This window comes from Leopardus geoffroyi, chromosome D3, assembly GCF_018350155.1.
Source record: "Leopardus geoffroyi isolate Oge1 chromosome D3, O.geoffroyi_Oge1_pat1.0, whole genome shotgun sequence".
Lineage (NCBI taxonomy): Eukaryota > Metazoa > Chordata > Mammalia > Carnivora > Felidae > Leopardus > Leopardus geoffroyi.
This window is the reverse complement of record NC_059339.1, coordinates 28,849,017-28,875,026: the sequence shown is the minus strand read 5'-3', so window position 1 is coordinate 28,875,026 and position 26,010 is coordinate 28,849,017. Positions and strand designations below refer to the sequence as shown.

General features: G+C 42.5%; 1 protein-coding gene across 7 annotated transcripts in view; it reads left to right on the top strand.

The window, feature by feature from the left end:
- DGCR2 (DiGeorge syndrome critical region gene 2) overlaps nucleotides 1–26,010 on the top strand; it is a 98,667-nt gene that overhangs the window by 21,304 nt on the left and 51,353 nt on the right. For 4 of the 7 annotated variants that reach the window (XM_045459147.1, XM_045459145.1, XM_045459143.1 and 1 more), the window contains exon 2: nucleotides 13,639–13,761. The exons of the other annotated variants lie outside the window; for them this stretch is intronic. In XM_045459147.1, the coding sequence (XP_045315103.1) occupies nucleotides 13,639–13,761 (123 nt within the window). The remainder of the gene's footprint in view (nucleotides 1–13,638; nucleotides 13,762–26,010) is intronic. 7 annotated transcript variants of the gene reach the window in all.

Genomic DNA, 26,010 nt, shown 5'->3' with positions numbered 1-26,010 from the left:
TAGTGTGGTCCTGGCTAAATATCCCTGTCTTGGTCCTGTCCTGGGTAGGGGTGGAATGACACCCAGGGGACAGCCCCTCTGGAAGCACCTGTTGGCTCTTTCCAAGGAAGAATGTCAGAGTTACCTGACAGAGGCTGCACTGCCCACCTGGGGGTGGGCTTGCTGGGAGGCTGGGGCCTCCTGGTCCCCAGGCAGGTGCTCCAGCAGGGCAGGGAGGGTTGCATCTGAGGATGCCCCTCCGCTCTGCACACCATTGGAGCAGGCTGTGGGCAGTGGGAGGAGATCAATGGAATTCTCTCCTGGCTGGAAATTTTTGATTTCCTGAGCGACACGGCTGTGGACACGTGTGCTTCCGTTGTACCCAGTGTTCCTCTGTTTCTCTGTGGGCAGATGTAGAGGAGAAACCAATTCCAAACAATTAAAGCCACATACTAAATTTCACACGGTAATTTGAGACAGCTCAGCTTACATAATTTAAAATGAGGCCAAGGCTTGCTGACAAAGAAGAAATTGAATCCAGAGAAAGAATCTGTATTGCAGAGGCTTCTACCTTTCTATAGGGCACTAATCCTGTAATTCCCAAATGTTGTAGACTTTAAATAAAGCAGTATCTCTCCAAATGTGGCCAGGAGTCTCTGGGGTCTCTAGGAGGTCAAAACCATTTTCATAATAATAGCAAGGTGCCATTTGCCTCTTTCACCAGTGTGCAGTTTCCAGAGGCCGCTTGACATGTGATTGATGGCTAATGGGTTACATACTTGGGATTCTCTCTCCTTCTCTCTCTTTCTCTCTCTAATTTTTTTTTTTTTTAACATTTATTTATTTTTGAGACAGAGAGAGAGAGCATGAACAGGGGAGGGTCAGAGAAAGAGGGAGACACAGAATCTGAAACAGGCTCCAGGCTCTGAGCTGTCAGCACAGAGCCCGCAGGGCTTGAACCCACGGACCGTGAGATCATAACCTGAGCCGAAGTCAGAGGCTTAACCAACTGAGCCACCCAGGCGCCCCCCCCACCCTCTCTTTTTTTTTTTTTTTTTTTTTTAATTTTTTTTTTTTTTCAACGTTTATTTATTTTTGGGACAGAGAGAGACAGAGCATGAACGGGGGAGGGGCAGAGAGAGAGAGACACAGAATCGGAAACAGGCTCCAGGCTCTGAGCCATCAGCCCAGAGCCTGACGCGGGGCTCAGACTCACAGACGGCGAGATCGTGACCTGGCTGAAGTCGGACGCTTAACCGACTGCGCCACCCAGGCGCCCCCCCCCTCTCTTTTTTAATGTTTGTTTATTTTTGAGAGAAAGAGAGACGGAGACAAAGAATCCCAAGCAGGCTCCAGGCTCTGAGCTGTCAGCGCAGAGTCTGATATGGGGCTCGAGCTCACAGACTGTGAGATCATGACCTGAGCTGAAGACGGACACTTAACTGACTGAGCCACCCAGGCATCCCTCTCTCCTTTTTTTAAAGGATTTTTTTGGGGGCACCTGGGTGACTCGGTTAAGTGCTGACTTTGGGTCAGGTCATGATCTCACGCAGTTTGTGGGCTTGAGCCCAATATCGGGCTCTGTGCTGACAGCTCAGAGCCTGGAGCCTGCTTCTGATCCTGTGTCTCCCTCTCTGTGCCACTCCCTTGCTCACGCTCTGTCTCTCTCTCAAAAATAAACAATTTTAATTTTAATGTTTATTTTTGAGAGAGAGAGGCAGAACGTGAGTGGGGGAGGGACACAGAAGGAGACACAGGATCTCCAGCAGGCTCCAGGCTCTGAGCTGTAAGCACAGAGCCTGATGCGGGACTCGAACTCACGAACCACGAGATCATGACCTGAGCTGAAGTCGGATGTTCAACCGACTGAGCCACCCAGGCACTCCTAAAATAAACATTTAAATAACACAAAAATAAAAGATTTTTTTAAAGCTGTGGTAAAATGCACATAGCATAAAATTTACCACTCTAACCGTTTTTACGTGTATGCTTTGGTGGCATTAAATACATTGACAGTGTTGTACCAGTCTCACCACTATCCATCTCCAGAATTCTTTTCATCATCCCAACTGAATGGATACTGAAACTCTGTACCCGTTAAACAATAGCTCTCCATTCTCCCCTCCTCCCAGCCCCTGGTAACCTCTGTTCTTTTCTGTGTCTGAATTTGACTTCTCTAGGCACCTTATATAAGTGGAATCATAGATTGGGGCACCTGGGTGGCTCGGTTGGTTGAGTGTCCGACTTTGGCTCAGGTCATGATCTTATGGTTTGTGAGTTCGAGCCCTGCCTCGGGCTCTGTGCTGACAGCTCGGAGCCTGGTGCCTGCTTCAGATTCTGTCTCTCCTCCTTTCTCTGCTCCTCCCCCACTCATGCTCGCTTTCTCTCTCTCTCTCTCTCTCTCTCTCTCTCTCTCTCTCTCTCTCAATCTCTCAAAAATAAATAAACATTAAAAAAATGTTTTTAAGAAGGGTGGAATCATAGAATATTTGGCCTTTTGTGTCTGGCTTGTTTCACTGAGCATAATGTCCTCAAGGTTCATTCATGTTGTAGTACACATCAGGATTTCCTTCCTTTTTATGACCTGATAATATTCCATTGAACAGATACACTACAGCTTGTTTATGCATCATCTGTTGGTGAATGCTTGGGTTGTTTCCCCTTCTTGGCTATTGTGACTAATGCTGCCATGAGCATCAGTGTACATCAGTGTCTGTCTCCCTGCCTTCACTTCTTTTGGGCATAGAGCTAGGAGTGGAATTGCTGGCTCATATGTGTTTTAACCTTTTTGAGTGTATGCTTGGGAACCTTGTGTTTACAAAATTTCTCAGTTTTGATGCACCTGGGTGACTCGGTTGAGCGTTCAACTTTTTATCTTGACCCAGGTAATAAGATGAGGCTGCATCAGGCTCTGGGCTGACAACCTGGAGCCTGCTTGGGGTTCTCTTTCTCTGCCCCTCCCCCACTCGTGTGCACTCTCTCTCTCAAATAAATAAACATACAAAAAACCCCAAAATTTCTCAGTTTCAATTTCTAATACAGTAAACGTTGGTGGATATAATCCTCCTACACCAAAGGTCTTTGGGGTCCTCAGAAATTTTAAGCATTAAAGGAGTTTGAGAATGAAAACATTTGAGAACTGCTTAATGAGAAAGAAGTGCTTATTTTGGTACTGTGGCCTTTGCACCTACATGGTTAGGGCATAGCTTATTCTGAAAAGTGTCAACAATCCATTGGCTAAGAAGAACTTGTCTGTGTCTCCCATTTTATAGCCAGAATACAGGCATTACAAGAGAAAGCTGGGGGCAGGACCTTGGCAAAAGCCAGTAGTGAGAAGAGGGGGTGACTATTTTTGAGCAACTTCAGATTTGGCAGAAATTGTGCTGGCTGCTTTACAAAGGGACTTGAGAGGATAGCGAGGAAGAAAAGGAGAAGGAATGTTGATCTGTAGCTAGAGTTATGCCAGTGAGACCCATTAGAATCCACAGCCGACCTACCAAGCAACTGTGTGTCAGTCCCCACCATACGAGGCAAGCTCTGTCATGTCCTGGGTCTACCTGCTTTGTTTACCACTCTGGCCCAGGAGAGTTGCCTGGCACAAAGTGGCGCTTGGTAAATATTTTTTGAATGAGTGATTCACATGTATTAACCAGTGACTCACCCATTGGATTGCTGTCTGAAGAGCCCCTGCACTACAGGTGAATCAGGAAGGGAGAGAACCTTCCCTACAGATATCTGGGAACTGATGACACTTTGTTACCAACTTAAAGAATTGAGGAAGAAGATCTTTGAGCAGTTCAGTTCATCTGACATTTAGTGAGTGTCCCACGGAGCTGGATGTTGGGTATTGGGTGGAAAGTAAAGATTTATCCTCTAGGACAGGGTTTGGCAAAAACTCTGTAGCTGGCTGGTCTTTTTTTTTGTTTGTTTGTTTTTTGTTTATGTTTGAGACACACACACACACACACACACACACACACACACACACACACACCTCAAGCAGGGGAGGGGCAGAGAGAGAGAGGGAGACACAGAATCTGAAGCAAGTTCCAGGCTCTGAGCTCCAAGCTGTCAGCACAGAGCCCATTGTGGGGCTTGAACTTGTGAATCTCGAGATCATGACCTGAGCCAAAGTCGGATGCTTAATGGACTGAGCCATCCAGGTGCCCCTGTAGCTGGCTGCTTTTTTAAAAAACCTGTTTCTGCATGTATCAATGGTTCATTCTTTTATATTGCTGAGTTAAGTAGTCTGGTTTGTGGCTATACTGCAGTTTGTTTATCCATTCACTTTGGGCATTTGGGTTTCCAGTTTTGGGATATTACCAATAAAATTACTCTTAAAAATTTTTTTTTAATGTTTATTTTTGAGAGAGGGAGAGACAGTGAGAATGGGGCAGGAGCAGAGAGAGAAGGAGACATAGAATTTGAAGCAGGCTCCAGGCTCTGAGCTGTCAGCACAGAACCCGGCATGGGGCTCAAACTCACGAACCATGAGATCATGACCTGAGTCGAAGTTGGGAGCTTAACCGACCAAGCCACCCAGGCACCCCAAATAAAATTACTCTTTGTGTAGATGTGTAACTTGGGTAAATGCCTGGAAGTGGAATGACTAGGTCATATGATGGGTGTATATTCAGCTTTCTACAAATGATCAAATTATTTCCTTTTTTTTAATTTAGTTTTTAAATTTAGTTTTTAGTAGTGTCCACACTCAATATAGGGCTCGAATCCTCATGATCTGAGATCAAGAATTGCATGCTCTTTTGACTGAGCCAGCCAGATGCCCCTGTCAAATTGTTTTCCAAAGTAGGTGTACAATTTTGCATTCCCACTAGCAATGTAGCAGGGTTCCAATTACTTCACATACTTGTGAATACTTGGTATCATCATTCTTTTTAATTTTAGCTATTTTAATAAGTAGGTAATGGTATCTCATTATGGTTTTAATTTGTATTTACTTAATGACTAATGATGAGCATCTTTCATGTGCTTTTTTGCCATCTGTGTACCTTCTTCGGTTAAATGTCCTTTAAAATATTTTGCCACTTTGAAATTGCATGGGTTTTCTTATTAGTGAAATTTGAGAGTTCTTTATATATTCTGGATACAAGCCCTTTATCAGATAGTTGATATACATGTGTTTCCTCGCATTATGTGACTTGTTTTTTCATTCTCTTAACAGTGTTTTTGAAGAAGAAAAGTTCTCAATTTTGGTGAAGTCTAATTTATCAACTTTTTCTTTTATAGGTCGTACTTTGGCAGTGTGAATCGAAGAAATCTTTGCTGAACTCCAGTTCACAAAGATTTTCTCCGATGTTTTCTCATCAAAGTTTTATAGGTTTGCATCTGTGATCTGTTCTTTTTAATAATTTTTTTGAATGTTTATTTTTGAGAAAGAGAGAGGGAGAGACATAGTACGAGCCGGGGAGGAGCAGAGAGGGAGACACATATAATCTGAATCAGGCTCCAGACTCCAAGTTGTCAGTACAGAGCCTGATGTGGGGCTTGAACTCAAGTGCTGTGAGATCATGACCTGAGCCGAAGTTGGGTGCTTAACCAACTGAGCCATCCAGGCACCCCACATCTGTGATCTATTTTGAGTTAGATTTTGGTACAAGGAATGGATCGAAATTCTTTCATTCTTCCTCCTCTATTTTTTGATGGATGGATATCCAGGACCTTTTGTTGAAAAGACTGTTCCTTCCCTAGGGAATTGCCTTGATACTATACCTTCATTGTAAATCACTTGTCCACTTATGTGGGCCTATTTCTGGACTCTATTATGGTTCCATTGATCTTGATGCCTGTCTTTGATGCTTATGGCACACTGTCATGTTTACTGTACCTTTACAGTAAGTCTTGGAATCAGATAGTGTAAGTCCTCCAACTTTGTTCTTCCTTTTCAAAGTTGTCTTGGGTATTTTAAGTCCTTTGTATTTTCATGTGAATTTTAGAGTCAGTTTGTCAATTTCTAGAAAAACCTGCTGGAATATTGATTTGTATTGCATTGAATTTGTAGATGGATGTGGGGAGAATTGACCTTAACAACGTTGAATCTGTTGATCCATGAATACTTCATATGTCCCCATGGGTTTAGGTCTTTAAAAAATTTCTCTTAGCAATATTCTGTAATGTTCAACATATAGGACTTGTACATCTGTCATTAGATTTATCCCATGGGATAAATACTGCTTTCCCATTTTTTTGTTTTGTTTTTTGTTGTTTTTTGTTTTTTGATGCTGTCATTAAGGTAATTTAAGTATTTTAATTTCTGGAACGGTTTGTATAGAATTGGTTTTATTTCTTCCTTAAGTCTGTAGTAGAATTTTCCAGTGAAGCCATCTGGGCCTGGAATTGCTCTGGGTGAAGGTTTTAACTAAAAATTCAGTTTCTTATGTGGCTCTGAGGTTATTCAGGTTATTGATTTCTTTTTGAGTGAGCTTTGGCAGTTTGTGCCTTTCAAGGAATTTGTTCATTTCATCTAAATTATCAAACTTACTGATACAGAATTGTTGGTACTATTGCCTTATTATTCCCTCACTCCTTATTATCCTTTTTAATATTTCTGTAATCATAGTGATGACACCTTTCTTCTGATAGTGGTATTTTGTGTTCTTAATTTTTTTCCTGGTTAGTCTGACTAGAGATTTATTAATGTTATTAATCTTCTAAAAACATAGCTTTTGTTTTCCTTATTTTCTCTAATATTCTGTTTTATATATTCCACTCTAATCTTCATTATTCCTTTTCTGCTGTTTACTTTGGGTTTCATTTGCTATGCTAATTTCTTAAAAAGCTGGGGATACTGATTTGAGATCTTTTTTCTTTTCTGATAAGAGTTTAATGCAGTGCATTTGCCTCTGAGAACTGTTTTAGTTGCATTCCACAAATTTTCATTGATTTAAAATGTTTTCTTATTTCCCTTTTCATTTCTTCTTTTACCCATAGGCTATTTAGTAGGGTGTCAGTTGTTTCCATACAGTTGAGGGATTTTCCAGATTATCTGTCTGTCATTGATTTGTAATTTAATTCGGTTGTAGTCAAACAACATTGAATCGTTATAAATTTATTGGCAACTTGTTTTATGGCTCATAATATTATCTATTGTAAATGTTGTAAATGCTTATGGAAAAAATGTGTATTCTGTTGTCATTGGCTGGAAAGTTCTGTAAATGTTGGTTAGTATTGTTTAGGTTGTCTATATCCTTGCCAATTTCCTGTCTGCTTCCTCTATCAGTTATTGAGAGAGGGGATGGAAAATTAGTTGTGAATTTGTCTCTTAGTTATAGCAGTTGTCCCTTCATATTTTAAAGTTCTGCTATAGAGGCATAAACATTTAGGATTATTTTATCTTTTGTCATTATTCAATGACCTTATTTATTCCTGGTAATATTATTTGCTCTGAAGTCTACTTTGTGTGATACTAATTTGGCTACTCCAGCTTTCTTTTGATCAGTGTTAGCATGGTATATCTTTTCCATTCTTTAATTTTAATTTTCCCCTATTTGTGTCTTACTTAAAGAGGGTTTCATTTAGACCATATGTAATTGGGTCTTGGGAATTTTTTTTTTTTTTAATTTATGGGACAAATTCTGCTTTTTAACTGGGGTGTTTGGATCAGCTCATCTGTTTGATTAGGCAAAATTAATTAAAATCTGCCATTTTGTTATTTTCTATTTGTACCACTTGGTTTCCTTTTTCTTTCTGCCTTCTTTTGGATTGAGTATTTGTATTCAGTTTTGTCTTCTTTGTTGGCTTATTTGTTAAAATTCTTGTGCAAGTTTAGTGGTATTCATCTTTAACTTTCTGCAGTTGACCTTCATGTGACAGACTGCTTTTTCTGTAGCATAAGCCTTGAAATGGTATGCTTCTGCTTTTCCCTTCCCAGCTTTTGTGTTGCTGTCAAAGTTCTACTTCCATTTTTGCTTTAAGTAATTCTAGGGTGTCTGCTTTTTTTGTTTTCAGAACTTAAAAGTGTCGCTCCAGGGGTGCCTGGGTGGCTCAGTCAGTTGAGCGTCCGACTTCGGCTCAGGTCATGATCTCATGGTCTGTGAGTTTGAGCCCCGCATCGGGCTCTGTGCTGCGAGCCTGGAGCCTGCTTTGGATTCTGTCTCCTTCTCTCTCTGCCCCTCCCTACTTGTGCTCTGTCTCTCAAAAATAAATAAATGCAAAAAAAAAAAAAGTTTAAAAAGTGTTGCTCCACTGTCTTCCAGCTTGTATGGTTTCTTTCTTTCTTTTTTTTTTTTTATAAGAGACTTTTTTTTTTAATTTTTTTTTTTTTAACGTTTATTTATTTTTGAGACAGAGAGAGAGCATGAACGGGGGAGGGTCAGAGAGAGAGGGAGACACAGAATCTGAAACAGGCTCCAGGCTCTGAGCAGTCAGCACAGAGCCCGACGCGGGGCTTGAACTCAGACTGCGAGATCATGACCTGAGCCGAAGTCAGATGCTTAACCGACCGAGCCACCCAGGCACCCCTAGCTTGTATGGTTTCTAATGAGAAATCTGCCATCGTCTTTGTTTTCCTGTGCTGACTATGTCTTTTTCCTCTGGTTACTCTCTCTCTCTCTCTCTCTCTCTCTCTTTTTAATGTTTTATTTATTTTTGAGAGAGCATGAGCAGGGGAGGCAGAGAGAGAGAGGGAGACAGGGGATCCAAAGCAGGCTCCACACTGACATTGGCGAGCCCGATGTGGGGCTTGAACTCACAAACCATGCTCTTGTGACCTGAGCTGAAGTTGGACTGAGCCACGCAGGCACCCCGAAAGAGTATCAAGCTGGCTTCCATGCTCAGCACGGGATCATGCTCACCACCCTGGGATTGTGACCTGGACTGAATTCAGGAGTTGGACTCCTAACCAGTTGAGCCACCCAGACACCCCTCTCTGGCTACTCAAGATTTTCTCTTTATCACTGGTTTTAAGCAATTTAATCGTAATTTGCCTTAGACTAGTCTTCTTTCTATTTCTTCTGTTTGGGGTTCACTGACTGACGTGGATTTATGGGTTTTCATCACATTGGGAAGTTTTTTTGCCATTGTTTCTTAAAATATTTGTCTGTTGTTCGTCTTCCCCTCCCCCTGCTCTGTCCATGTGTCCCACAGCTCACAGTTCATTTTTTCCAGCCTTTTTCCCCCCTGTGTTTTGTTTTTTATTTTTTTTCAATATATGAAGTTTATTGTCAAATTGGTTTCCATACAACACCCAGTGCTCATCCCAAAAGGTGCCCTCCTCAATACCCACACCCACCCTCCCCTCCCTCCCACCCCCCATCAACCCTCAGTTTGTTCTCAGTTTTTAAGAGTCTCTTATGCTTTGGCTCTCTCCCACACTAACCTCTTTTTTTTTTTTTCTTCCCCTCCCCCATGGGTTTCTGTTAAGTTTCTCCGGATCCACATAAGAGTGAAACCATATGGTACCTGTCTTTCTCTGTATGGCTTATTTCACTTAGCATAACACTCTCTAGTTCCATCCATGTTGCTACAAAGGGCCATATTTCATTCTTTCTCATTGCCACGTAGTACTCCGTTGTGTATATAAACCACAATTTTTTTATCCATTCATCAGTTGATGGACATTTAGGCTCTTTCCACGATCTGGCTATTGTTGAGAGTGCTGCTATAAACATTGGGGTACAAGTGCCCCTATGCATCAGTACTCCTGTATCCCTTGGGTAAATTCCTAGCAGTGCTATTGCTGGGTCATAGGGTAGGTCTATTTTTAATTTTTTGAGGAACCTCCACACTGTTTTCCAGAGTGGCTGCACCAGTTTGCATTCCCACCAACAGTGCAAGAGGGTTCCCGTTTCTCCACATCCTCTCCAGCATCTATAGTCTCCTGATTTGTTCACTTTGGCCACTCTGACTGGCGTGAGATGATATCTGAGTGTGGTTTTGATTTGTATTTCCCTGATGAGGAGCGACGTTGAGCATCTTTCCATGTGCCTGTTGGCCACCCGGATGTCTCCTTTAGAGAAGTGTCTATTCGTGTTTTCTGCCCTTTTCTTCACTGGGTTATTTGTTTTTCGGGTGTGGAGTTTGGTGAGCTCTTCATAGATTTTGGATACTAGCCCTTTGTCCGATATGTCATTTGCAAATATCTTTTCCCATTCCGTTGGTTGCCTTTTCGTTTTGTTGGTTGTTTCCTTTGCTGTGCAGAAGCTTTTTATCTTCATAAGGTCCCAGTAGTTCATTTTTGCTTTTAATTTCCTTGCCTTTGGGGATGTGTCAAGTAAGAAATTGCTACAGCTGAGGTCAGAGAGGTCTTTTCCTGCTTTCTCCTCTAGGGTTTGGATGGTTTCCTGTCTCACATTCAGGTCCTTTATCCATTTTGAGTTTATTCTCACCATGTGAATGGTGTGAGAAAGTGGTCTAGTTTCAGTCTTCTGCATGTTGCTGTCCAGTTCTCCCAGCACCATTTGTTAAAGAGACTGTCTTTTTTCCATTGGATATTCTTTCCTGCTTTGTCAAAGATTAGTTGGCCATACGTTTGTGGGTCTAGTTCTGGGGTTTCTCTTCTATTCCATTGGTCTATGTGTCTGTTTTTGTGCCATTCCCCCTGTGTTTTATTTATTTATTTATTTATTTATTTATTTATTTATTTTCCCCCTGTGTTTTAATTTAGAGTTTTTATTGTTGTCTTCAAGTCACTCATCTTTTCCTCTGTAAAACTGAATCTGTTCATGCTAGGCCTTGTAGTTTTCATCTCTAGGCAGCGGGTTTGATTCTTTCTTAAAATCTTCCATATATACTTAACGTGTTTGATTTTTCCTCTAGCTTCTTGAGCACTTGTAACTCGGTTTTAACTTTAATGTCCTTGTGTACCCTATCATTTGTACCATTTCTGAGTCAGTTTGATTGAATTCTTTAAATTTTGGTCATAATTTTCTGTTTCTTTGTATGTCTGGTAATTTTTTTATTGAATGCCAGACTTTGTGAATCTTGCCTTTTTTGGTTGTTGCCTATTTTTGCATTCCTATAAATATTCTTGAGCTTTGTTCTAGGATGTTACTTGGAAACAACTTGATCCTTTCAGCTCTTGCTTTTAATCATTGTTAGGCTGCGTTTGGTCTGGAGTTAATTTTTCTCCACTAACGAGACAGGACTCATCTGAGTAAATTTACTTAATGCCCTACAGGTTATGAGCTTTTCCACTCTGGCTCCTGAGAACGTACACCATTTGTGGTCCTGCTAAACTGCAATTGTTGTTTTCCTGTTATCCTATAGGGTAGTTTTCTCTCCAACCTGGGGTAGTTTCTTCACACCACACACTGATCAAGTACTCTGCTTCATTCCCCGAGGGATTCCTCTCTGGATCTCTGGAGTTTAAAAAAAAAAAATTATTTTTAATGTTTGTTTATTTTTGAGAGAGAGAGACAGAGACAGAGACAGATCGTGAGCAGGGGAGAGGCAGAGAGAGATGGAGACACACAATCCGAAGCAGGCTCCAGGGTCTGAGCTGTCAGCACAGAGCTGGATGCGGGGCTCGAACTCATGAGTTGTGAGATCATGGTCAGATGCTTGACCAGCTGAGGCACCTAGGTGCCCTGGATCTTTGCAGTCTTAACATCTGTGCATCTCTCTCCGGGACTTTTTGGAGCTGTTCTATGATTGCTTTTCCCAATTTTTAGCTGCATCCACTCACCTGCAAGAGTCTTCTGCACCTGCCCCCCACCCCCCCCAACCCCCCTCCCCCAACCTGCCCTGGAGTCCCTCTTCCTGCTTTGTAGCCTGGAAATGTTCTTGAGGCAGTAAGTCTCACCTCATATGTTTCCTAACTCGGACATTATCCTTTGTTGTTTGATGTCAATGTCTGGAATACTAGTGTTTTCTTTTATGTTATCCTTTTTCTCCCCCTAGTTGTTTCAAGTGAATAGTTAACTATGCCTATAACTCCATCTTGGCTGAAAGCCTTTACAAAATATACACCATTGTGACTATTTTGTCAGTGTTATATATATATAACAAAGGTTTTCCTTATGGTTAGACGGACTGATCTATCACCAGTGTGTAGTGGCAGGCAGAGAGGAATGAACACTGGATTCCCAGTTCCTTGCCTTGGCCCTTGTTCCATCCCCACCTTAGAGTGGAAGACTCTCAGATGTATGCCTGATCCTGGTGGGGATGTGGGTTGTCCCTCTTTGCAGAGCACTGAAGAGGCTCTCTTGAACATACAGACACTGAGGCACACGATGCCCAACGTGGCTGTCTAGGGGTGGTGGTGAGGGGAGGGGTCAGGCCTAGCTTCCACGTCCTACCTGATTTGCTAGGTTTGTCTTCCCTGGTTAATTAGAGTGATGATTGCCTCTTGTTACTTAGGCCAGTGGTGGGACAGGACTCAGGGATGGGAATAGTTCCTTTTCCTTCCTGGATTTCAATGGAATGATTCCAGGACAAGGAAGACCCCAGAGGGAGCAGATAGAGCTGTGTATTTTCGTTCGTAAGTGAGCTTTGTTTGTTTCTTCTTCCTGTGTCATCGGGTTGGTGTGCAAGACCTCATCCCTCACACCTCATGCTTTTCCTTGGTTCTAGCTTTTTCCATATAGCAGCTGTTACCTCATTTCACAAGTCTGGTTTGAAGAACCAGAGAGTAAATATTTTTGTCTTTGCAGGTCATTTAGTCTCTGTTAGTCATTAGTCACAACTCTGCTGTTGTAGCTCAAAAGCAGCCACAGACCATAGGTATTTGTGGTTGTGTTCTAATAAAACTTTATTTAAAAACCAAGTGGAAAGAGCAGGAGTTGGCCTGTGAGTTGTAGTTTGCCGACCCTGCCTCAGTTCAAGCTTTTACTTTGCTGAAATATTTAATATTTTTGTGTGGTACCTCTATTATAATTGTTTCCAGAAATCACTGCCAGTTCTACCTTGCTTAAAACACAGATATCATCATGTTACTTAACTGACTAAATTACCTCTGGCTGTCTACAACATTCTCAGTAAGGGTCAGAGTCTCCACAGTCTGACCTCTTTTATATTTCTGGTCGTTTGTCAGCTCACGACCAGAAATATAAGTCTATTTGACATATTTTCCTGCCTCGTGATAGTTCCATAAGCCTTAACTTTTTTCTGGAATGTTCTTTTCCTACATTAGATGTGTCTACTGGAATGTTCTTTTCCTACATCAGGTGTGTCTACTGAAACCGTCAACTTGCCTTGGGAACCCTGTTTACATCCACCTTCTTTAAGAAGGATTCCAGAGCCTGTCAGGTGCAGGCAGTTTCTCCTTCCTTCATGCTGTTTGAGCACTCCTGTGGTGCTCCCTACTGATTTGCCCTTTGTCAGAAACCTGTGTGTGTGTGTCTCATCCCTGTTGACCCAGAATTCCTCAGGAGGTGAGAGGTGTGCCCTCTTGTGACCTCTGTAGTCTAGTGCAGAGCCTGACTTGGAGCAGAAGTGTCAAGTGTGTATTTGAGGTGGTGCATAAAGATCGATGTCTTGGGGGTGCATTGCTCTGGGGACTTGTGTCACGGGCACAGCTCTTGGCTCCTCCTTGGGGCACGCGTGCAGGCCCCTGAGGAGGTGGGCTGTGGGCAGGCTGACTGTGTAGGGCCCACACTCATGGGTCTGAGCGGCAGCAGGACCCAGTGGTGGCAGGCTTGGCTGTCACAGGTCTCCACTGCTGCTGCGGCTTCCTCAATGGCCTCTTGCCCTTTGGTTCCACAGAACTGCGGTGCAACCCAGGGCAGTTTGCCTGTCGCAGTGGTGCCATCCAGTGCATCCCCCTCCCCTGGCAGTGTGACGGCTGGGTAACTTGTGAGGATGAGAGCGACGAAGCCGACTGTCCAGGTGAGTGTGTCGGGCAGGTGGACGCCAGTGGCCCTGCCTCTCCATGACAGCTGTGTGATTGGGGGGGGGGGGGGGGGGGGGGGGGGAAGGATGACGTCTGCTGCAGCCAGTGCTGTATCCACTCATTGGAAGGTTATGTTGAGCTAACCCTCTCCCCTCTCTCTTTCTCGCTTAAAAAAAAAAATTTTTTTTTAATGTTTATTTTTGAGAGAGAGAGACAGAGCATGAGCAGGGGCAGAGAGAGGGAGACACAGAATCCAAAGCAGGCTCCAAGCTCTGAGCTGTCAACACAGCTCTTTGTCAGAGAGTTCTGAGCTGTCAACACAGAACCTGATGCAGGGCTCAAACCCACGAACCACAAGATCACGACCTGAACCAAAGTTGGACGCTTAACTGACTGAGCCACTCAGGCACCCCTCTTTCTCTGCTTTTTAAAAATAGATGCCCAACATGGGCAGATCCCAGAACTTGCAAGATGGCAGGGTTGGGGCTGGGATGAGGCAAGAGGGGTGCCAAGGACGTCACATTTCAGAAGGCACTGCTGGCCCTGAGAGCAGTGCCCCTGAAGTATGGTGCCCTCTTGCCTCCCCCCATGCCTGGCTCTAGAGATAGGTGCCGTTTGAGACTTCGCTAGAATCCTGCGGGTCATTTGGACTGCCTTGGTTCGGCCAGCCCATCCTGCTCACTCAGTCCCTAGTAATCTTTCACTTGGGGGTTTTCTCCTGACAGTGCATGGGCTCCTAAAGATCTATGCAGATGCCACAGAAAGTCTAAATTGTTGGTTCTCCATTTGGTTTCTGTCCCAGCACCTTCAGGGAGTCTGACATACCCATGAGTAACAGTGTTTGCTACATCTCTGGTTCTCTTGGGGGTGGGAGGTGGTAGTGTCTTCCCTGTGCTCATGCGTGTGTGGAAAACACATGCTTCATTCATGCCTTTCTCTTTTCCTGGGATTCTCTTGTTCTATTTTCATGTGGGCAGATCCTACCTGTCCTTCAGGGCTTGGCTCAGATGATACCACAGCAAGCAGGCATCTCTGAGCCTTCTGCCTGGAGGTTTGCTTCTGCCAGCACCTGCTCCTTCCCTGTGACAGCATCTAGAACCCCACTGGCAATTCCTTTTTAAATGTTTATTTATTTATTTTGAGAGAGAGCGAGAGAAAGAGTGCACGCACTTGCCCATGCAAAAACAGAGGAGGGGCAAAGAGAGCAGGAGAGTGAGAATCCCAAGCAGGCTCCATACTCAGCACGGAGCCCGATGCGGGGCTTGATCTCACAACTGTAAGATTGTGACCTGAGCCAAAATCAAAGAGCCAGACGCTTAACCGACTGAGCCACCCAAGAGCCCCAAACCATGGGTAATTTTCACCATTACCTGTACCCATGCTTGATCTTTCCTTCTAGACCTCCCTGAGAACAGGAGACCTGTCCTCCTTCTGAGTGTGACCTGGCCTAGAGCAGAGGTCCTTTTTAACATTCAGTAAATAGAAGGAGTGTTATAATTCCTGTAAGTCAGGTACTGAAGGAAAACCAATTAACTCCAACGAGGGAGATCCAGTAGGGTATCAAATAGGTGACACTTGAGCTGGGGACAGTTCTTTGAAGGGGCTTCCAAATAAGAAACAGAAGTGGTCTGGTCAGACTGAATTTGCCTGAAAATATGGCCATTTAGAGGGCATTCCTACCCACCCCCCGTCATCCCTTGAGCCTGTTCGTTGGATTGTAAATGTCTGTGGTCAGGTACTTGCCTTTCCAGATGAATTTGAATGGTGGCAGCTGGGGCAGAAGCTTCTGGGACAGCCCTGTGTCTGGGAGCCCACCTGCACCTTCCTTTGGTACCAGCCCGGAGAGCATGAAATACTCAGTGTTTGGGGTGCTGATATTCCATGTTCGGTCATCTGTTGAGGACCAGTGGTTGTGACTAAGAGCTTCCCCAGGTCTGACTTACAGGGTGAGACTTCATATCCAGCCTCCTAGAGAATACTGTGAGCAAAGAACCGAATGATTCTTCATTTGCTTTAAAGTAGAACACAACTTATTTGCTGAGGCACAGTAACTGCCCTGTTGTATAGAACCTGAAAACGGTAGTAGGCACTCTAGTTCATCTTGTTCATCTCTCCATCTGCTGTGGATTTGATAAAGGCAGGGACTAGATTTGATTTCTGGGTCACATGGTCTGGCACAGAGGGTCACAAGTTTGCTCAGCACAATGTTGATTTGAGGTTACATAGGTTGCCATATTTTCTCCCCAGAAAAGAGAAATAAAGTCTATCCAACGGGAGCCCAGGTTTCTGAGTGGATGGATAATGTGCTCTAGGCCCCAACCACTGAGGGCCTGATGAGCATGGCAGTGTGTGAAAAGTCAGGGAAGCCTGACAGGGCCGAGGAGTATTCCAGGAGAGGTAGAAGGGCTGAGGCACTGTCCGCCTCCAGGCTCACTCCTGGCCTCCTCTTGGGTCTGGTACTGTGTCTGTTCCATGGGATAGTGGCATGCCATGATCTAGGTAGGGGATAAGCTTTGATTTCTATTTGTTTTTAAAGTTGGAATTCTGAGAAATGAAAGTTATCAAAATATACAAAGAATAATATAATGCTTGTTTCTCATGCTTGTTTCTCACTTCTGTAAATCAATAATTGCTGAAATTGTGTCCAATTTTTCCTAGTTTATTTTTTAAAAATTAATTTTTTAAAAACATCACAAGTATGTGAAATCCTCGTTAACATTCCCCCTACCGAAACAAAAAAAAAGAAGAAAAATCTTTGTGTGTGGGGAGAGGAGTGTGGACAGGGGGTTAGCTGATAACCACTTTTGCTGTGGCCTTCCTTTATCTGGGGAGAGTTTAAGTAAACCTGTGCAAAGCCTTAGCCACACTTGGTCAGGTTTTTGAACATGGACTTCAGGACGATGGAGAGACCACACAAGATTATTTCATCATCCTGCTGAAAGCCTGCTAAAATTTTAGTGAAAGAGTATAAAAACATAAAACCACAGGGACAAAGAAAATGGGAAAAGATGTAACAGTAGACCAGTAATTTCAGCATGTTTGGGGAAGATGGGAAACGGGTGGCGTGCTGGATATAGTCTGGCCTGCAAGGCTGGGGCTATCACATTCAGACCCCACTGCCAGCAGGCTTTGGATGTCAATTGGCCCACGAGATCCTGCCCATGAAGTTTGCAAGGTAGAAGGGAGGTGGGCTCCTTCTTCCTCTGGCAGTGGTGCGGGTGCATGGGCTTAGCCCCAGGTGAGGAAGTGCAGGGTTTCCACATCTTCCTCTGGCTGGCTGCCGCTGGGCTGCAGAGCAGCTGTGAAACTGGCAGAGGTTTTGTGTCGTTTCCTGTCCTGTGGGCAGCTTCCTGACTCTGGACTACAACTGCAGAGGTAAAAGGGAAGGTTTAGGTGGTTCACTTTTATGCACACTCTGGCCTTTTCGATTGTTCTGAAAGGACCTGTTCCCTCTATTAAACTCCTCTCTTTTTGAAATACCTAGCATGATTTCTGTTCTTCTGACTGAACTATATTTGATGTAAATGGGAACTAACATAAGATGCATGTAATTTTTAAATGGAGAAAAGTGTACAACTTTATTAGACATTAAAGAACATTTGAATAAATAGAAACAGGGTTTTCTTGGCTAGAAAGACTTGATATGGTTAAGTCACCTGTTCTTACATTGATCTGTGGATTCAGTGCATCTCCACAGGGGTTTTTGGGAAATGTGACAAGTCAGTTTTAAAACGTTTGGAAGAATGAAGTCCTAATATTGTAGGACACTTTGAAGAAGAGTAAGGTGTGAACAGTTGCCTTATCAGTGTCGAGGCTGACTTGACTGTTGGTTCAGGGAAGCACAGATTGGCCCATGCAGCAGAAGAGCTGCCAGAAACAGGCCCGAGAAACAGTACCTGGCAAAAGTAGAATTACGTATCTCTGGGGCAGAGGATAGATTCCTCAGTTCATAGTGTGTGACACTTGGGAAAGAATGTATACACAATGTACAGAAAAATCAGTTTCAGGTTAATTGAAGAACAGCTTCTAGAACACAGTCTGGGAAAATACTTTTTTATGACCTAGGTAGGAAAGGTTTTTTGGTTTTGTTTTTAATTTTTTTTTTTTTTTTTAACATTTATTCATCTCTGAGAGACAGAGAGAGACAGAGCATGAGCAGGGGAGGGGCAGAGAGAGAGGGAGACACAGAATCTGAAGCAGGCTCCAAGCTGTCAGCACAGAGCCCAATGCAGGGCTCGAACTCACAAACCGGGAGTTCATGACCTGAGCTGAAGTCCAACGTTCAACCGACTGAGCCACCCAGGCGCCCCGTGTTTTTGTTTTTAAGTCATAAAAAATGTCAACTCTAAAGTAAAAATGACCAGTTTACTAGATTAAAATCAAGATCTTCCCTTTATCAAAAGGTACCCATAAAGAATGTGAACAGATAAGCCATAGTGGGAGTATATTTGCAACATGTATAGCCCATAAAGGATTATAGTCCAGCACATTTAAGGAACTCCTACCCACGGACACAAGACGCACAGGCATGTCAAAGAAAAAGTAACAAGAACAGTGGTTAAACATATAAAAAGATATTCAGCCTCATTAGTATTCCAAGGCTACAGTGAGATTCCACTTTACAGTTACTTAGATTGGCAAAAATTAAGCTGTCTGTTGGCAAAAATTAAGACATCTGACAAAACTGAGTGTTGGAGAGAGTGTGAGTGGGTTGGAAATCTTAATCTGCTGCTGTTGAGGAAGGTAAATTGATGGACCGGCATTAACTTGCAAAGCTGAACATTCTTGTATTCTGTGATCCATGATTTCCATTTGGTGGAACTCTAGAGAAATTCTGTAGCACTCTTCATACTAATAAACATCTTGGAAACAACCCAAATGTCTTTGTTTACACGGTGGCATATTATGGACCAACGACAGTGAGTGAATGGTAGGTTCTTGCAGCAACATCAGTGTGTCTTCAAGACAGCCTGTAGGTTACGAAGGCAAGTTGCCAAAAAGTATGTACAGTACAATAAAGACAAGCAAAGTGACCATTGTCTTATGTATAGCTACATACATGTGTGGTAAACCAAAAGAAAAAAGGCAAAATGTTGATACACAAAATTCGGGCTCCTGATTCTTCCCCAGTGGGGAGACAGAGGAATAAAACTGGGAGAAACAACCCTACAGCTGATGTTTGAGTTCTTAAGTAGGGTGGGGGTTGAGATGGGGGGCTCACAACTGTATTTTTAGGCTTTATTTCTTAAATATGTGTTATATATATGTTCTTTGGAATATGTTAGATATTATATAAGCTTCCCCCCCCCCCCCAAGAAAAGCCAACAGGAAGAGAGTGAAAACTGAGTTAACATGGCAGAGAAACTGTAACCGTGAGACTGCTTGAGAGAGAGAGAGACCATTAGGAAATGGGCCAGTTTGATGAGCAGCACCCCTGAAAGGCTTGGAGGCGTGAGATACTGAGGCTGGTGGGCACTTGGCATGGGAACGGATTGGAGTTGGTGGGATTCTCCTTCACCACCTGTCTCCCTTCTCACCCTGCATAACTAGAGGATTCTTTCTCCTAGTGGCAGACATGAGGTTTATTTTCTATACCATCACTGCCCTGTAGAGTAGCCAGGAGGCACGTGTGGCTATTGAGCACTGTGACCATTTCGAAAAAGGATGGACTTGAAGTGTAAAGTACATGCCGAATATCAGACTCAGTACAATAAAAGAGTAAAACACCTCAATGATACTTTTTTATATTGATTATGTGCTGAAATGATAGTATTTTGAATATATTGGGTTAAATTATTAAAATTAATTTCCTCTCGTTGAAATGTGGCTTGCATTATATGTCTGATGGACAACACTTGGACTTAAAGTCAGAAAAATAGGAGACACCAGGCCCAGCAGAGGGAAGCCGTGGAGGTTGAAGACAGAGGAATTCATTGAGGAGGGCACCTGTTGGGATGAGCACTGGGTGTTGTATGGAAACCAATTTGACAATAAATTTCATATTAATAAAATAAAATGAAATAAAACATGGAATGAATAAATCATGGGTATAAAAGGCACAACATAAAGAATATAGTAAATGATACTGTAACAGCATTATATGGTGACAGATGGTAGCTACGCTTGTGGTGAACACAGCGTAACATACAGAGAAATCGAATCACTGTGTTGTGTACCTGAAACTAATATAACATTGTGTGTCAATTCCACTGAAATATTTTTTTGAGAGTTAATTTAAATAAATATTAAGAGGGGCACCTGGGTGGCTTGGTCGGTTAAGCGTCCGACTTCGGCTCAGGTCATGATCTCACGTTCCGCGAGTTCGAGCCCCGCGTCGGGCTCTGTGCTGACAGCTCAGAGCCTGGGGCCTGTTTCAGATTCTGTGTCTCCCTCTCTCTCTGACCCTCCCCCATTCATGCTCTGTCTCTCTCTCTGTCTCGAAAATAAATAAACCTTAAAAAAAAAAAAATTAAAAAACAAATAAATATTAAGAGACAAAAAGAGGAATTAAGATAAATTCTCTATGGGGACAGGTGAGACCCTCAGCCATATTTTCTGTCCTGCTGTTCCAGTGCCAGCAGCCAGGGCTGTTTCCCTAGGCAAAGGATTTGAGGAGTCTTTCCTAGAGAAACTGGCACTTCATGGAAGGGGTAGAAGAGGTATGAACATAATAGAGGATTCCAAACTAAAAAGCTGACTCTCCTACTCTGCTCCCCACCTTGAGGCTCACTTGAACCCCACTAGTGTTTATAGAGCCTCTGATAAGCTGGGCCACCTTCTTTTTTTAAATGTTTATTTATTTTGAGAGAGATCAAGATTGAAATCGAGCAGGGGAGGGCAGAGACAGAGGGAAAGAGAATGCCAGGCGGACTCTGCACTGTCAGCACAGAGCCCAGTGTGGGGCTTGATCTCACAAACCATGAGATCATGACCTGATCTGTAATCAAGAATCGGATGGTTAGCCAACTGAGCCACCCAGGTGCCCCTGGACCACCTTCCTCTTAGACCTGAAAGACAGCCAGTGCTTTCTCGACTCTAGAAGAAAACATCTACTGGATGCTCACTGGACTCTAAATAAAAAGCATCCTGGACCAAAAGGGTCAGCACAGAGTGACCTGAGGTGGCTAACTCTGCTGTGTGAAAAATGGTGGTGGCTTTAGAACCAAGCTGCTAGGGCTGGAACCCTGCCCCCATCACTTACTGGCTGTGGTTCTGTGGGCAAGATGGGTTTTGAGCTTCATTGTCCTCTAGTATAAGATGGGAAAAATAATAGTACCTGCCTCTTAGGGTTGTGGTGAGGCTTACATAACATGATACCTATAAAGTGCTTAGAGCAAAATGTGGCACATGATAACCTCTGATATATATGAGAAAGACTTAGAATTTAGGGAGAAAAAGCAAACTTTGAAAATATATCTGACATCTTGCAAAACAGCAGTCTAGGAAACTTCAAACCCTCATCCCCCCCCCCCCCCCCCAACGCACACATGAAGCAAGAAACTAGAGAATAGCTAAAATAATTTTATAGAAGCTCTGGAAAACAGGTCTACAGGAACACCTAGTCAAGAAAAAGCCACATTGAAATGGTACAAAGTTTGGTGGCGTTTTTACGCACCTTTGCACCACCCACTCCCCTCCCCCTCTCCTCCCGCCCCCAGCACAGGAGATCTGAGGGGAGCAACAGCCCAGTTGCAAATTCCCTGCCTCTACCAGGAGGGAGCAGGGCAGACTTTACCTGCAACATTTGAGCTTGTCGGGGGGCTGTTTGGGGAACTGATACCTGTTTTCTCTGAGGTGGGGCAGGGGGGATGCTCATATCTCAAACTGTGAAAATAGTGTTTGTGAAAGCTGCAAGGGGACTCCAGAGCTGCAGATGCCTGGGGCAAGGTACTAGGGGTGAGGGATACAATCGAATATTTAAGACCCTGAGGAGTTGGGTGACACTCTGTGAAATTAAGACCTTTGTTTGTTTTTTTTTTTAAATGTTTATTTTTTAGAGAGAGTCAGAGCATGAGCGAGGGAGGGGCAGAGAGACAGAATCCAAAGTGGGCTCCAGGCTCTGAGCTGTCAGCACAGAGCCCGACGTGGGACTCAGACCCATGAGCCTTGAGATCATGGCCAGAGCTGAAGTCAGGTGCTTAACTTATGGAGCCACCCAGGCGCCCCAAAATTAAGACCTCTAAGAGCAGCTGTGTATACTTAAGAATCAGAAAAGTTCACACACAGGCTCAGGCAAGATGCATGTGTGGAAAAGACTTGAGGAGACCTTAAGCCTTCACTCCAGGCTGGTCTCAAGGCTCAGAACAAACCCTGCTAATTAGCAAAGGTCTTCTTCAAAGACAAAGCCGGTCTGCAAAGACTGGGAAAGGTGGCTGTTTATTCAGATGCCCAATTTTCAACAATAAAATCACAAGGCAATCAAAGGAACAGGAAAACATGGCCCATTTAAAGGAATACAATTAAGTGGTAGAAACTATCCTTGAAGAAACCTAGGCATTGGACATACTAGACAAATGTTTTAAAACTATCTTAAATATACTCAAAAAGCTAAAGGAAACCACAGAAAACTAAAGGAAATCAAGAAAATAATTTATGAACAATATGAGAACACCAACAAAGAGTAAGAAATTAAAAAGAAGACCAAACAAATACTGTAACTGAATTGAAAAGTCCACTAGAGGGACAGTATGCTCCACTGGTCGGAAGAAAGACTAAGTGAATTTACAGGACATTTGAAATTGAGTCTCTGAACAAGACGGACAAAGAAAGGTAAGCAGAGCCTTGAGGACTTAAGAGAGCACTCAACAACAGCAGTATACACATTTCCCCCCCTCAAGTGCGCAGGTAACATTCTCCAGGATAGACCATGTTAGGCTACAAAACTAGTCAATAAGGTTAGAAGATTGAAATTATACAAAGTATATTTTCTAATCACAATGGAATGAAACTAGAACAGTAAGAGGAAAATGGGAAAATTCACAAATAATGGAAATTCAGTACTCTTAGCATCAAGAAGAAATCACAAAGGACACTAGAAAATATCTTGAGACAAATGAAAATGAAAACACCGCATATGAAAAACCAATGAGATATAATGAAAACAGTGCTAAAAGGCTGTAAATGTTACATTAAAAAAAGAGAGACTCCTGGGTGGCTCATGTGGTTGAGCGTTCAACTCTTGATTTCGGCTCAGTTCATGATCCCAGGGTCATGGGATGAGCCCCATGTTGGGCTCCATGCTGAACGTGGAGCCTGTTTAAGATTCTCTCTCTCCCTCCCCCGCCCCCCCCCCACACTGCTCACAAGTGCTCTCTCTCTCTCTAAAGTAAATAAAGATAAAAAAAGATCTCAAATCAGAAACCTAACTCTACACCTTAAGGAACTACAAAAAGAAGAATGAACTAAATCCAAAGCCAGGAGAAAGAAGAAAATAAAGATTAGAACAGAGATAAATTAGAGAAAACAGAAAAATCAATGAACCCAAGATCAACAAAATTGGCAGACCTTTAGCAAGAATGACTAAAAAGAGAACACCCAAATAACTAAAAGAAGAAATGAAAGTTGGGACACTATTACCAAATAAAAAGAATTTTATGTAAGAGAGCATTCTGAAGAATTATATGCCAACAAATTGGTTGACCTAGATGAAATGGAAAATTCCTGGAAACAAGCTTCCAGAACAAAATTACAGACTGATATTCCATGAACAGTGATGCAGAAATTCTGAACAAAGTACTGGCAAACAAAATCTAACGGCACATTAAAAGAATTATATACTATGACCAAATGGATTTACTCTTGGAATGCAAGGATGGTTCAACAAATTAAAGTCAATCAATGTAATATAGTGCTACACTAACAGAGTGTGGGGGAAATAACTACATGTTCATCCCAGCTCAGAAAAAATACTTGGCAAAATTAACCATTAACCATTCTTTTATGGTAACAAACACTCAACAAGCTAGGAATAGAAAGAAACTACCTAAAAATAATAAAGACCATAGATGACACATCCACAGCTAACATCATACTCAGTAGTAAAGACTGAAAGCTTTTCCTCAGGAAGAGGACAAGGATTTCATCACTTCAACATGGTAATGGGAATTAATTCTAGCCAGAGCATTTAGACAAGAAAATAAAAGCATCAGAATTGAGAAGGAAGAAGTAAAATTATCCCTGATCACAGATGACATGATTTTACACACTTACTCACTCACTCACTCACACACACTGTTGGAACTAATAAAAGAATTCAGTAAAGTTTAAGGACACAAAATACACAGAAATCAGCTGTGCTTCTATACACTAACAATGAACAAAAAGGAATAAGGAAATGGTTCCATAGCTTCAAAAAGAATAAAACACTTAGGAATAAATTTAACCAAGGAGGTGAAAGATTAGTACACTGAAGTCTATAAAACATTGCTCAAAGAAGTTAAAGAAGATACTAATAAATGGAAGGACATCCCATGTTTGCAGACTGGAAGAATTAAGAAGCTGTCAATGCTATCCAAGCAATCTACAGATTTAGTACAATCCCTATCAGAATGCCAACAACCTTTTTTGCCAAAATAGGAAATTCCATCCTAAAATTCGTATAAAACCTGAAAGGACCCCAAATAGACAAAACATTCTTGGAAAAGAACAAAGTTATAAATCTCATACTTCTGATTTTAAAACTTGCTACAAAGCTACAGTAGTCAAGACAGTGTGGTACTGGCATAATGACAGATATATAGGCCAATGGAATAGAATAGAGAGCCCAGAAATGGTGAAATTACTTTCCACAAGGGCATTGTTCAGTGGATGAGGGGAAGATTATTTTCAATAAATGGTGCTGGGGAAACCTGACAACCACATGCAAAAGAACCTTCACTTAACACCATACAAAAATTAATCCAGCATGGGACAAAGACGTAAGTATAAGAGCTGAAACTATAAAACTAATAGAAGAAAACAGGAGAAAACCTTCATGACATTGGATTTGGCAATGACCTCTTACATGTGGCATCTAAAACATGGGCAGCAAAGGAAAAATATAGATAAGTTAGGCTACATCAAAATTTAAAACTGCATTAAAGGAAACATTCAACAGAGTGAAAAGGCAGCCTATGGGTTAGGAGAAAATATTTGCAACTCCTATCTGATGAAGGGCTATTATTCAGAATATATATAAAAAATCTCCAACTCAGCAATAAAATATCTGGTTTAAAAATGGGCACAGGGCCTTGGTATTTTTCCAGAGAAGACATACAAATAGCCAAAGAGTGCGTGAAAACATATTGAACATCATTAATCATTAGGAAAGTGCAAATCAAAACCACAGTGAGACACCACCTCACACCCATCAGGATAGCTGCTCTCAAAACAAGTGCTGGTGAGGATGTGGCGGGGATGAGGTGGGGATGTGGAGATGGTGGTGGGTACGTGGAGAAATTGGAACACTTGTATACAATTGGTGGGAATGTGAAATGGTAAAGTCCCTGTGGAAAACAGTATTGTGGTTCCTCAAAAAATTACAAATAGAACTACCACAGGATCCAGTAACTCCTCTTCTGCATATATACCCAATTGAAAGCAGGGTCTATGACCTGTGTCCTTAAAAATGGTTAAAAATTAAAAAAAAAATTAAGTTTAATTATTTTTAAGGTTTATTTATTTTTGAGAGAGAGACAGAGTGAGCGGGAGAGGGGCAGAGAGAGAATGTCAAGCCGGCTCCGCGCTGTCAGCACAGAGCCCAATGTGGGGGCTCAAACTCATAAACCATGAGATGATGACCTGAGCTGAAACCAGGAGTCAGGTGCTTAACTGACTGAGCCACCCAGGTGCCCATATTTTATTTATTTTGAGAAACAGCATGAGTGGGGTAGGGGAGAGAGAATTCCAAGCAAGCTCTGCATTGTCAGTGCAGAGCCTGACGTGGGAGATCATGACCTGAGCTAAAATCAAGAGATGGATGCTTAACTTGACTAAGCCACCCTGGCACCCCCCCCCCAAATAGTTAAAATTTTATATGTGTTTTGACACAATGAAAAATATGTATGTATATACACATACACAGATGATCTATTTTCTAAACATGAACAGAATGCTGTGAAAAGGAACAATTGAGCAAGAATGAGCTCTTACCTATTAAAAAATGAGTCCAGAAAATCTGATTAGTAAGAGTACTTTTATTTTTTTTATTTAAAAAATTAATTTTTTTTGACATTCATTTTTAAGAGTGAGCGAGACAGAGCACGAGT